Below are 14,319 nucleotides of genomic sequence, written 5' to 3'. Positions count from 1 at the left end.
TTCTCCCACATAGTCCAAAAGTCTGTTCTTCACATCTGTGTCTCTCTTGATGCCTTGCATATGGGATTGTCATTACCATCTTTCTGAATTCCATATATATGCGTTAATATACTGTACTGTTTCTCTTTCTGACTTACTTCACTTTGTATAATAGGCTCCAGTTTCATCCACCTCAACACCTCAAATGTGTTCTATTTTCTAGCTGAGTAAGATTCCACTGTGTATGTGTACAGCTTCCTTGAGATTTCCCTGGGGGCTCAGATGGTAAAGCGTCTGCCTACAATGCCAAAGACCCGGGTTCAATCCCTGGGTCGGGAAGATCTCCTGGAGAAGGCAATGGCACCCCACTCCAGTATCCTTGCCTAGAAAATCCCATGGACGGAGGAGCCTGGTGGGCTACAGTCCATGGGGCCGCAAAGAGTCGGACACGACTGAGTGACTTCACAGCTTCCTTATAGATTCGTCTGCCGATGGACATCTAGGCTGCTTCCATGTCCTAGCTATTGTAAATAGTGCTGCACTGAACACTGGGGTACACGTGTCTCTTTCAGTTATGGTTTCCTTGTTGTGTGTGCCCAGCAGTGGATTGCTGGGTCCTATGTCAGTTCAATTTCTGTTTTTTATAAGGACTCTCCACACTGTTCTCCATAGTGGCTGTACTAGTTTGCATTCCCACCAACAGTGTAAGAGGGTTCCCTTTTCTCCACACCCTCTCCAACATTTATTGCTTGTAGACTTTTCGATGGTGGCCATTCTAACTGGCATGAGATGATACCTCATTGTGATTTTGATTTGCATTTCCCTAATAATGAGTGATGTTGAGCATCTTTTCATGTGTTTATTAGCCATGAAAGTATGAGTTTTGGTCTCTTCCAGTCTTGAGTTCTAATTATAGTTCAGTCCCTTACTAATTAGAAAATATTAGTATCATTACTTAATTTCATTTTAGTCTTTATCTTCTTTGTAAGGCAGAGATATTTTCATAGAATTGTTATAATTATAAAATGTCACAATGAATGTGAACTTCAGAGTCTTGTTAAACAAGTGCTTATCAAACAGTATTGGTTATCATTCAATAGATTTCTGACTTTCAAATTAGGAATAGGATGTTCAGTCATTTACTTGGAATTAATTCAGTTTGACAATCTCTTCAAATTTCATGCTTGGGATATCAAATAATTTTACTAACATTTTCACATTTTAATCAGCTTTTTGAGTAACATATAGATAGCAAATACTAGGGACTGATATTGAAGTTGGAAGTCAGCTTCTGAGAGGCTTAGCAAGTACCACATTCTGGTAAAACATATCTGCCTTATTATGGTCCTTAAGAGTAAGGATTATACTTTTGAAACACTTATAATAAAACATTTTTCAGTACAGCCCTGGTACCAATGTTTGAGCTTTATAGTGTTGATATTACTAGTTTATTTTCAAAATATGACTCACTGTAACTCATTCAACAAATACATATTCAGTACCTACTATATACAGGCTCCCTACATATACACTCCCTTCTTGAGTGTAGTAACAAAATAGACACAGCCTCTGCCTTCATGGGGCTTAGGTTCACATTCCACACCTTCATGGAGTTAGTTCATCTGTGCATAGGCTGCACCATTTAACCTCAGGCTTGAGCTGATAATAAGCATGGTAATAGGAAATTATCTGATTTTCCTCTTTATGTTATTTTTATCACATATCCAGAAGCGCTAGAAGGAGAATTTATATTATTTTCAACATCTGGATGCATTTCCTTCCTTGCTTTCTTCTTATTCCCTTTGTCTAGGAAGTAGAAAGGGGTAGTGCTATTAATTAATACTTCCACTGAGGTGCCCTGGCCGGGATGGAACAAAATTAGTAATGATACGTGATGTTAAGAAATGACAGTGTGAGAACTAGTGCATGAAGATTTGACAATAACTGTTGACCATTTTGGCTGATTAAATGATAGGCACTTGACAATAATCCCACTGGTGCCAACTTCCTGAAAACTTAAGTCTTCCCTGAGAGCTAAGTTGGTAAAGAATCTGCCTGCAAACAGGAGACCCTGGTTCAGTTCCTGGGTCTGGAAGATCTGCTAGAGAAGGGATGGGCTACCCACTCCAGTTTTCTTGGGCTTCCCTTGTGGCTCAGTTGGTAAAGAATCTGCCTACAATGTGGGAAACCTGGGTTTGATCCCTGAGTTGGGAAGATCCCCTGGAGAAGGGAAAGGCTACCCACTCACAGTATTTCTGGCTAGAGAATTCCATAGTCCATGGGGCCCCAAAGTGTTGGACACAACTGAGTGACTTACTTTCACTTTGACAATAAAGTAAGCTGTTCTGTACTTCTGACTGGTATCTTTGTTTTATAAAAACAGATGCTACAAACCTTAGAGTTTCTCCTAAGAATCCTCGGGTCCCCAAATCACATACACTGGAATTACACTGTGATAGCAAATGTGACTCACATCTGAAACACAGTTTGACGTTGTCCTGGAGTAAAGACGGAGAAGCCTTCGAAGTTAATGGCACCGAGGATGGCAGGTAGGTAAACTATTACCGTATCTCATGATATTGGCTTGGGATTAAACCTTGCGTTTGAAAGAAAAACAGTGGTGAAAGTATTTACACTGCATTAAGATATAAAAACTGATTATTACATTTCAGCCTTTAAGGCACTATTTAAAAGGTCATATAATGTACTTCTTTCGCTTTGCCCTCAAACATCAGTCTTTTCATTTTTGCTAGCTGTTTTTCATATAATGTGTACCGTCCTGTAAGTGCAGGAAACACGTATTCCTGTTTTTGAGGAACACTGTGCACGGGCTTGGGTGCTCACCAAGCCGTGGCAAGACTTAGGGCGCCGCTTCCTGAGCTCTGGGGTTCTCAGGGGGGTGGTACTGCGGCTGCAGTTCACACGGCCGATATCGCTGCTGCCTTCACTGCCCCCGCAGCCCGTTGGTGCTCCTGGTGAATCCAGCACCGACAGTTCTGACACGTGCCAGAGTCTCTGCTCCCAGGGCCCTGGGAGCTCAGACAGCAAAGAATCTGCCTGCAATGCAGGAGACCTGGGTTCCATCCCTGGGTCAGGAGGATTCTCCTGGAGAAGGGAATGGCAACCCACTGCAGTATTCTTGCCTGGAGAATCCCATGGACAGAGGAGTCTGATGGACTATAATCCATGGGGTCGCAAAGATCAGGACACGACCCTGTGGCTCACAAAGGCCCAGAGGTGGAGACGGTGTCCTTTACCTTCTGCCTCGCGGTCTCACAGGAGTCTAGCTCACGGGCAGAACCTAAATCATACCGTGAACCTTCCCATTAGTTAGCTATGAACAAGTGCATTTTTGAGCCTTCCACTTTCTTTGTCGAGAATATATAAAAATAGAGAAGAGAATATAGAATAATGTATGAATAGATGCTGACTAGTTCTAAACATTATTAAGTACATCAAGGAAAATATTATTTACTGAATACATATGCTGTCTTTTGAAAGCAGAGAACAATTCTTTCTTTTGCATTGTTGCTGAGTGAGGTATTAAACATTGACCATGTTCGATCCAAGTCTCACCTGCAGGCTTATTTTGTAGTCTATCATTCTGAATGTCTAAATCTGAAGATCCGTAGACAGGACTTGCTTTTCTACACGAGGTGGTGGCAATGTCATTATTAAGAGCATGGGCTCTGGAGCCCAGAGGCCTGGGTTGGAATCCCAGCTTTATCACTGACTGGGTTTGTGATCTTAGACAAGGTCCCTAACTTTTTCTGTATTTAAAAAATTTTTATTGAAGTAAAACTTTTACAGTGTTGTGTTACTTTCTGTTCTATGGCAAAGTGAATGAGCCAGCCGTGTACATATATCCCAGTTTTTGGGGTTTTTTTTGGATTTCCTTCCCATGAGGTCACCGCAGGGCATTGAGTAGAGTCCCCTGTGCTCTCCAGTAGGTCATCATTAGTTATTTTTACATTATTTTTATATTTACATTATTATATTTACATAATTTTTTAATATTTACATTATTAGTTGTTTTACACATAATACTGTGTACACCGCAGCCCCAGTTTCCCAGTTCATCCCACCACCACCCCACCTTTGTATCCATACATTTGTTCTCGACATAATCTGTCTCTATGTCTGTTTTGCAAATAGGTTCATCTGTACCAACTTTTTCTATATTCCACTTAAATGTGTTAGTATTTCTGACTTACTTTACTCTGTATGAGAGTCTCTGGGTCCATCCACATCTCTGCGAATGGCACAGTTTCATTCCTGTTCATGGCTGAGTAATATTCCATTGTGAGCATGTGGCACATCTGCATCCATGCCTCTGTCGGTGAACAGTAAGCTTGCTTCCACGTCCTGGCTATGGTAGATAGTGCTTCAGTGAACACTGGGCTTCATGGAATATCTTTTGGAATTATGCTTTTCTCCGGCTTGCCTAACTTGTCTGTGCCTTAGTTTTATATTCTGTAACATAGTTTAGTTCAAAAAGGTTTTTCAGGGTAAGTTCATCATAGGATTATCGTGCATTAACACTGTGTACTTAGAATATACTCACTACTCAGTCCATAGCTGTGACGATTCATTCTACTCATTTCTCCAGTAGTCTTTTCTCCTTTCTGTTACCTGGCTGGTCACTTTGGGTATTTGTGGGTCTGCGTGCCACCTTTCTCTAAAGGTATTGATTGGTCTCAGCCTAGGTACTTAGCTTATTCCATCGCATCTTTCCTGTGTATGTAATGTTTGTGGAAAGACAGCATACCTACTGCAGCCAGTTGTCAGGGACACAAAAGGAGAATAACGCTGATACCTAATAGGCCACACATTGCAGCAGAGATCTTTAACCTTTGGTTAGGTGTCCATTGATTTGTCAGATGCTCAGATATCCCCAAATTCTCCCTCTGTCTAATTATCTGGGATCTTCCATATAATCTCTGGGTTATAGCTGAAGAGGAAATTAGACTCACGGCTTGTTGGCGATGTTACCTGCATATTTAGGCCGTGAATCCACACATTCAAAAAAGCCTCTTTCTGTGATTCAGTTTAATAGCTTCTGCAGGATGCTGGCTTTGACTGTCTGGTCACCGAAGTCGTGCAGATATTCTGATTTTCTTTAAATACTTGGTAGGGGGAAGGACAATAACCTTAACATAGAAGGGATACCTGGGGTGGGAAGGGCTGGGAGTGACTGTTGCTGGCTAGTGTTGACTAGAGCCAGAGCAGGAGTGAAATTTTAGCAGGAAGTTGAGGTCACAGGTGTCTGCTAAATTTCTGTAGAACCATTAATATGCTCCTCTCTCTCGCCTTCTGCTGGGCTGCCATTTCATCACTAGGCTGAGAGCCAGAGCTTTTTACCTAGAAAGTGGTTAAATTTCTGATCCAAAGGCACATAGAGGGGGAAAAAAGAAGTGAAAATACCTGCTTCTCTTCCTTCCTGTCTCCTGTCACGTACAGTGGTGTGATGAGTGTTGAAAACTGCCACCCTGGGCCTTTATACCTGCCAGATGCCTCATGTTATTTTAGTGCCTCTCATCTTTGCTTTCTCTTGATTATCCTCACAGCAAACCTGTTAGGAAGGCTAGAAAGATCTCAAGGGATTTTCTGTGGATTTCTGTCCTGCAGGTGGCTCTAGACAATACAATGTTGTTAACATCGAAAAATGAAATGGAAAATGGATGTGACATCAAACCATTTGTAAAATTTAGAATGTGCTTAACAAATGTAATGCAGACTATCATGATGACAGAGTGAAGGACTGTCCTGCAGGGGAGATTGCAGTGGGGTTTGCGATGTGTCTATATGTCTGTGAACAGGAGGATGAGAGGGAAGAGATATCAGGAGCACAAGTGGGAAGGCTTTATCTTGGCATCACGGAAGGGGTACTTTTTCTCCTCGGAAATTGCAGCAAATGAATGGGGTAGAGCTTAGTGGGTGGAAGATAAGGATTCAGAGCTATAAGGCATTAGATTAGGCAGAGATTATAAGGATAGAAGGGTCCCTTCCTAAGAAATGAAGAACTAAGGTAGTTTGTTCAAGCAGAAAGGCAGAAGGAATGGGAGCTGGGGACATTAAGAAATGTGATGAGTTATGAGCCAACAATGAATTGAATCGATTTGATTAATATTATTAGTAACACTCTCTGAGCACGTACTAAGCCAGGCTCTGTACACCAGTCATTTTGTGTGTTTTCCCTCATTTACTTCTCCTGAAGAGAAAGAAAATATTGCTATACCCATTTCTTAGATAACATGGCTCCAAGTTTTGTTCAAGATTACACAGTCATAGTTGGAGCCTCTAACATAGGTCTCCAAAGAGAGAAGCATGCTTTCATGTTGCCTGGAGTGAAGTTGGCTGTTACACAGACAGAATGGAGCAAGAAAACAATGGAGGTTAACATGGGTTGGGGACTAGCAAGCTAGATGTTTCAGATGAGGGAGGTGAGACACTGCAGGTGATGGCAGGGTTGTCAAGGAAGATAATTAAACAGGTAAAAACAGGGGCAAAGACTAGGAGGGACAGAGAGGAAGCCAGAGAGCAGGTGCTATAGGTAGAGTAGAATCCATTTTTAAAATGTATAATATGCTTAACAAATGTAATGAAAGGACTTCTTCAAGCAGAATACAGTTGACCTCTGATGGAAACATAAGAGAGACCTAAAGGGTTGTGTTCTTAAGCACTGAGAAATAGGAGCTATTTCTTATTTCTGCATAGCAGAGAGCATCCTTGCTAACACAAATAGTCAAATTTTGATGTGAGCGAGAAGTCCCTAGGTATCTTGTTCAAATGCAGAGGCCCTTACCCTGTTCCCAGAAGTTCTGATTCAGAACCTGGACTGAGGCCAATGCATGGAATTTTAATAGCTTCCCTTGGTACATCATAGCTACCAAATTTCAAGAACCGGTGGGTCATTCTACCTTGATTAAAAAGAGGCACATTTCTGAGTTCTTAAAACACAGAGCATTACAGAAAAGCTACCATTTGTTTCTGGCCTGAAGCAGCCGCGCACCAGGGGATAAATCTCGGCAAGAAGATTGTAGGCTAGATTCCTGCTCCTCTGGGCCCTGTGGATGTGCAGGGCTCAAACGGCCCTTCTGAAGAGGTTATTAAATCATATTTCTTCATCCAAGCAGATAAACTGCAAGGTTGTAAATGTATTTAATATTCGGATATTTGTACCGAATGGACACATAGCTAACATGAAATGAGAAACTGATTTATGTCAAAGCTTCTTCATTAGAATTATAGTGAGTTTCTTGGCTAGCAATACCAGGTAGTATCAAGTGGCAGATCGTTCAGTTATTGGCATAAAGCTAAGGGGCTGACTTTGTCTAAAATCAAAAAGCAGAATCATATTTCACTTTACTACGGTTTTAAGTGGTTTCTTTTAACTCAGAATTTTCAACAGTTTATATGAGTTTTATATTAAAAAAAACTATGTAAGATTTTCTCTCCTTCTCCACAAGGAAGACATTGTTTATTTCAACCAAATAACAAACTGCTGTGAACATATCTCAGATTTAATGGAACTTTATTTTTTAAAAAATCACTTGAATAATTAGGCTAATAATTCATAGGCATAGAATAAAAGGTATAATTTATTTAAAAAATCATGTAAGCTCAATTAAAAATTGGCAAATAAAAAAGCATCAAATAATTTCCAAAAAGAAGTCCTACTCTGCCATCTAGTGTTCGAATAAGTCACAGTTTAATTGGGATCAGATCTTAATGTGCATTCTGTGTGGGAGGTGGAAGGATGGAGAAAAGAGAAAGTTGTCAAAGACAGATTACCACACCTCATCAGAGATATGCTGGCTCCGTAGAACTGAAGTGGCATTCAGGAATCCATCTTTGTAAGAAGCATCCTAGTTGATCCTATGTAGGTGGTTTCCCAAACATGCATTAAGAATTATTCAAATTCTTATTATTGTACAAATTCTGTATTATTGTACAGTCTTTAGACATACTAGGCAAGACAGTTTCATCACTGACCCACGAATCACAGATGGTTGGATTTCATAAATTAAAAGCAAACAAACCTGATCCCTTTCATGACTTGTAGACATTTTTGTGTGTTTGAATAATGTTTTATCCCCAGTTTTCAACTGTTGAATTCTCCAATAAAATGCATTATGTGACAGACTTTTTAGAAAAATTCTTCCTTGAAATATTTTCCATGGGGAATATTTCATTCATGGGAATGAAAGGATTACATTTCTTTTCTTTCTATTATTTTCATCCTCATCACAGCCTCACTTTTTTCCTGGTAGGATAATTATTGATGGAGCTAATCTGACGATATCTAATGTCACCATGGAAGATGAAGGTATATACTCATGTTCCGCTCACACTGCTCTGGACAGCGTTGCTGATATGACGCAAGTGACTGTCCTTGGTAAGTGCACTAACTAATAGAGAAATCTTTGTTCATTTTTTTTTTCCGTTACTGATTAAATTCCACTGTTCTTGGCAATTAAGCCAATGATTATTTAAGCCTGTGCATGTTTGTTAGTTTGAATTTTTCAATTAGTTACCCTACTTTCAAATGCTTTTACCTCTTCTTATTCTGAAGAAGTTAATTAATGCTTAATTTCTTTTTTCTGCTTGGGTAATGTTGCCAGAAGCAGTGGGAGGTAGGTGATGCTACCAGCAGAAAGAAAACTGAAGTACGCTTGAGTTTCCAGGACCCTTGAGCCGTACACAGACAAATGTGGCTGAGGGATAGAGGTGGGCTAGTGTGCAGAGGTCAGGGTGGGGTCCAGTGGTGATTAAACAGTGGTCCTGATCTAAACCAGAGGCCAGACTAAGCTCAATTCCCACGGCCCTATTTGAAAGGAGAGGGAGGGACTTGAAGGGTTCTTATGCAGAAAAAGTCTTCTGATTTTTTTAAAAATAATAATGCTAATTAGAAAGCGATGTGCATGCCCCTTTGGTATAATCAGTGCAATTATGCTTGCAGTCGTCCATGTTTGCAGCTCATAGACTGTTGGATAGCTCTCCTAGTTTCCCTTCTGGATTCAGTCTCACCTGCTCTCTGAATCCGGAAAGCGATAGACATGGATAAACCGCTTACCCTCAGCTTTCCTTTGCTTCAGCCGGCGGGGAGCCTTGTGGGTGGAGGGTGTGTTCTCCGGATACTGCCTCCCTGCCGGCTGGCTGTGTCCCTCTGCCGCAGTCATCTGCGCTCCCAGGGAGGCTTTGTCCGCACAGCTCTCCCTGATGGGATTCTGGTCACTGCCCACTCCCCGCCCCCCACCCTTCACCCCGGATATTCTGCTCATATCTTTTGAGTCTTTGATTACAAACTCACTGAATTACCTTAAGTTGTGTGAACTGTTTACTTTCTGCTGGGAGCCTGACAAAGACATTTTTAGTTTTCTCTTATTGCTGTATTTCAGTGGGTACCACTTAGTTTTCCTTTAGCTTGCTGGCAGTCCTTAAAAGTGGTTTGGTGAGAGGAGAAAGTGTTAATCACTCAGTCGCATCCAACTCTTTGCGACCCCATAGACTGTAGCCTGCCAGGCTCCTCTGTCCATGGAATTCTCCAGGCAAGAATACTGGAGTGGGTTGCCATTCCCTTCTCCAGGGGATCTTCGCAACCCAGGGATTGAACCCACGTCTCCTGCATTGCAGGCAGATTCTTTAGTGTCTCAAGCCACCAGGGAAGTATCTTAAATGCCTTGATCATGTGTCTAGATAAATCCTTACAAGTAACAGGCATTTGTATCCTTAGCACTCTGGTCACTGGGATTCACAGGGAGGTTGCCTCCCATGGGTACAGAACGAGAGGAAAGTATTCAGTCCCTTTTGAGGCAGACTGGTGGAAAATGAGTAAAGAGGCTGGATCTTTACTAGTGAAGCCAATGACCACTTTATTTCAAGTGAGATAAATGACTACCATGTTGCCAGTGAAGCAAATGACCACCTAAAAATGCCCCCAAATGTTAGGTTTTTACCTGTCAGGTGATAGGTGGTATAGACTTGGTTCAAAAGAAACCTTTTTAGGAGATGTATTTCAGCTACTTCAGGCAGCTAAAAGCAGAAAGGTTCAGTCCTTAGTCATCATTCCAGTAAGTGATTCACCAGATAAAATGGTTAAAATTCAGGTAAACTGGAGTTTGTCTCAAGTACAATTTTAAATGTCAATGTCAGGATCCATGGGCTTTGCCCTCAAGTATTTTGAGCAATAGCAAGGAGATTGGCATCCCTACCACCTGATACATGCCATCTAAATTTTCCTGTGAAATTTGATATGCCAGTCTTGTAATTAGGCTGTCATCTTCTAGAATTATTAAAGTTTGATAATTTTAAATAGTGGCTATATGTACTGTTTACTGATGAAACAATTGCCAAATGCTTTTGAAGTGAAAATAAAATAAATATTTAATGAGATAGGGGGCATCCTCTTACCACTTCTTGGAGTTTATACCCTCATTTTTCAGGTCAGTCTCTGATTTTAAGAAGCATATCCCCATAACTGACAGTAACAAATGTCAAATCCATGTATAGTTTCTAAAAGACTCTCTTTCCCGGAAAGTAGTATTTTAAAGCATATGGTCGACCCTTTTCAATCAGAAGTTACTTTCAAAAGCCTTGCCAGAAGCATCCTTTAACAGCAACATTCTTTTAGGTCTCAGTTGCAGTCCATCTATCGTAGTTCCATCTGATTCTCAGAAAGAGCAGATTTTAATGTCAGACAAAACAGGTTGACTGGTTGTTTCAAGAAACTTGAGAAATAATAGACTTAGTACATGCTGAAGAGAAGCTTAAGTTCTCTGAGTTCAGATATCCTCAAGCCTGTGGAGGAAATAAATTTAAGGTTCTACAGTAAATTATCATTTAGGATTCTACAGTGGGAACATTTTAAAAATAAACATGTTATCTTCTGAAGTGAAAACAATGTTTGTCAGTATAAGTTCCCAATAGTTGTTAAATACAGGGATAATGCATGTTTTTTCCCACTTGGAGAAGAAAACTCGCCTAAGAAGTTGCCATTAGACATGACTTTGATTGTCTCCTCTGAAAAAAATGTGTCCTTGAATTCACAAGAGAAGTGAAATCAAATTTTAGAAGTCAGGATCATTAGTGATACAATTTTTTTTTCTTTTCCTGTTCCTTTTAAGTTTAAAGTACCAGAAATTTCCGTGTACTTTAACACGCTTAAAATTTGTCATTGCCTACTCAGGTTTCTAGTCTCTATCACAACATTTATGAGCTCAATATCTTCTTCCAATATAAATCCCTTTCCTACTCTTCTTTAGAACTTCAGGTATAATATACTGATAATTCATTGTTATAAATGAAAAATCCAAAGCCTACTGTAGAAAAGAAAGCCTAAATTCATGTTCTTATTTTCCTGTACTTATAGGACCTAAGTTTATCATTCTAATATGATAATTACATGCATGATTTAAGTGATAATACACTGTTTACTTGGTCCCAAAACTATCTTCAAGGCACTGGGGATGTAAAAGGTGAATAAAGTATGGTCACTACTCTGGAAGATCTGTTTAGTCTCATACAAGAGATGAAGCAAGCATATAAATAAGTATATTAGCTGTATTAGTCACAGTAAAGGGAGGTAATACAGTTGGGAGCAGATGTGGATGGACCTGCGTTTGAAATAGAACCAGAAGGTCAGGTGAGATTTGGCAGGTCAGAGTGGAGGCAGGGGCATGGAGGGGAAGCAGGGGTTGCAGCGTGCCTGAGTGAGGAAGTGGGATTGACAAGGCAACGGTCTGCCTTCTCCTTACCTTTATTTTTCATTACTAATCAGATGTTCCAGATCCACCAGAAAACCTTCACTTGTCGGAGAGACAGAACAGAAGTGTTCGACTGACGTGGGAGGCTGGAGATGACCACAATAGCAATATCAGCGGTAGGGAAGACGGGGTAGCTGTGCCCTCCAGAGTTAAAATTAATATTGAAGCCACCGGTGCATGAGTGGATTATCCATAAAACATCCTTTAAAACATTTAATGTTATATATAAACCTCAGCAGAACTTAAACATTCTCAGTCATTTCTAATGTGTTTTCCTGTGTTCCCACTGCCAGAGTATATTGTAGAATTTGAAGGAAACAAAGAGGAGCCTGGAAGGTGGGAAGAACTGACTCGAGTCCAAGGAAAGGCGACAACAGCCGTGCTGTCTTTGGCTCCATATGTGAGATACCAGTTCAGGGTCATAGCCATGAATGAAGTTGGGAGAAGCCAGCCCAGCCACCCATCAGGCCATCATGAAACGCCCCCAGCAGGTATGGACGCTCACACCTCAAGTTTCTAACAAATATTTTAGTTTGCCGCATCCTTGAGCATCTTTAAAAAGAAAAGATTGATGACATGGTGTAGGATTTTAGATTTCCTCCAGTAGAGAACTAAGAACATGGAAAATAGTCAAAGGACATCAGTCTTGTAAGTTGTATATAAATATTTGAGGTACATGAACAAGCATTATTCTGAGCAATTTCTGATAGCTAAGTATTATGTTAAAATCAGATACCATAAATAAGTTGTAAACTAAAGTTCAATATAAAAGTCAACTTTCTCTTTATTTTTCTCCTCATTTCAACTTTCTGAAGTAAAACTCTTGACATGTTATAGACAGTGCATTCATTTTTATTGCATGTAGTGCCATTTTATGCATTTAGTGTAATTTTTCTATCTCAATAGCTAAATATATATTTAATCTCTACCTAAAATCTCAAGATGCCTTAAAAAAACTTTCTCAAGAACCAACATGCTGTAGTATATACAGAATTCAATATACAATATTGTAAACATGAGCCTTATATGATATTATAAACCAATAAAGCAAAATATTGATAGTGCTGTAATAATTTGTATTACTGAATTGGAAATGATTAACAATGTGGTAATAGCATGGTATTTTTTCCCTCTCTGTCTGAAATAAATATGCTAGGATGTAATTCCCTTTGGGGATTGAGAAAATATAAGCAGAGATAATAACTTAATCAGGTACTTGTATGATTTTAATATAAGTTCATCTTGGCACTAAACTCCATACTTAACCCTTCTTATAAAATAGATTCATCCGAATATATTTCATGGGGACATTACCTGCTGTTTCCTATTTGATGCCCCTAAAACTTATCTTTTGATATTAATATATGACCTTTAATTTTATTCACTTAGAGGCAAACATTCACATTTCTAATAATAATTCTAAAAAAGTAAAGCAGATTTAAAACTAAAATGTATATTTAAATAGTGTGTTTAGAATTTTAAGAGCAGGTTTATTTTTTTTTTTTTCAAGGATTTATCCCAATGTTTTTTATTTATTTTTTCATTTATTTTTATTAGTTGGAGGCTAATTACTTTACAATATTGTAGTGGTTTTTGCCATACATTGACATGAATCAGCCATGGATTTACATGTATTCCCCATCCTGATCCCCCCTCCCACCTCCCTCTCCACCAGATTCCTCTGGGTCTTCCCAGTGCACCAGCCCCGAGCACTTGTCTCATGCATCCAGCCTGGGCTGGTGATCTGTTTCACCCTTGGTAGTATACTTGTTTCAATGCTGTTCTCTCAGAGGATCCCACCCTCGCCTTCTCCCACAGAGTCCAAAAGTCTGTTCTGTACATCTGTGTCTCTTTTTCTGTTTTGCATATAGGGTTATCGTTACCATCTTCTAAATTCCATATATATGTGTTAGTATACTGTAATGGTCTTTATCTTTCTGGCTTACTTCACTCTGTATAATGGGCTCCAGTTTCATCCATCTCATTAGAACTGATTCAGGAAGCCGGCCTGCGAGGAGGGAAGGACGAGGGTCCCCAGGAGGCCGACCAGACCGGAAATGGAAGTGGGCAGAGGCAAGGAGGGGTGGTTCCAGGATGCCCTCCCTTTTAAACTTAAAGCGAAAGAGATCTCTGGATTGTGCGATCCACAGGACAGCAAAAAAAAAAAAGAGGATGCAGGTGCAGGTGTGAGTGAGGGAAGGAGCAGGAGGCCTGGATGGTGACCAGCAGCAGGCCCAGCCGCCGCGTGGGGGTTAACATCTCCGTGTGTCCTAGGCAATGAGGAAGTCCAGACCCGGGCTCTGCCCGCCTGGCCTAGAGTAGGCCTCTCCTTCTCCTCCCTGGCCTCTGTGGCCTTTAAAAAAAAAAAAAAAAAGAACTGATTCAAATGAATTCTTTTTTTTTTTCATTTTTTTTTTTTTAATTTTTATTAGTTGGAGGCTAATTACTTTACATCATTACAGTAGTTTTTGTTATACATTGAAATGAATTAGCCATGGATTTACATGTATTCCCCATCCCAGTCCCCGCTCCCACCTCCCTCTCCACCCGATCCCTCTGGGTCTTCCCACAAATG

General features: G+C 40.2%; 1 protein-coding gene across 10 annotated transcripts in view; it reads left to right on the top strand.

The window, feature by feature from the left end:
* The window catches only part of CHL1 (cell adhesion molecule L1 like), a 227,789-nt gene that overhangs the window by 187,867 nt on the left and 25,603 nt on the right, over positions 1-14,319 (top strand). For all 10 annotated transcript variants that reach the window (XM_020880764.2, XM_070455658.1, XM_020880762.2 and 7 more), the window contains 4 exons: positions 2,363-2,528; positions 8,253-8,377; positions 11,759-11,860; positions 12,038-12,235. In XM_020880764.2, the coding sequence (XP_020736423.2) occupies positions 2,363-2,528; positions 8,253-8,377; positions 11,759-11,860; positions 12,038-12,235 (591 nt within the window). The remainder of the gene's footprint in view (positions 1-2,362; positions 2,529-8,252; positions 8,378-11,758; positions 11,861-12,037; positions 12,236-14,319) is intronic.

The sequence above is a fragment of the Odocoileus virginianus genome, chromosome 26, assembly GCF_023699985.2.
Source record: "Odocoileus virginianus isolate 20LAN1187 ecotype Illinois chromosome 26, Ovbor_1.2, whole genome shotgun sequence".
Lineage (NCBI taxonomy): Eukaryota > Metazoa > Chordata > Mammalia > Artiodactyla > Cervidae > Odocoileus > Odocoileus virginianus.
The sequence above is the reverse complement of the archived record's forward strand: the minus strand, read 5'-3'. Positions and strand labels throughout refer to the sequence as shown.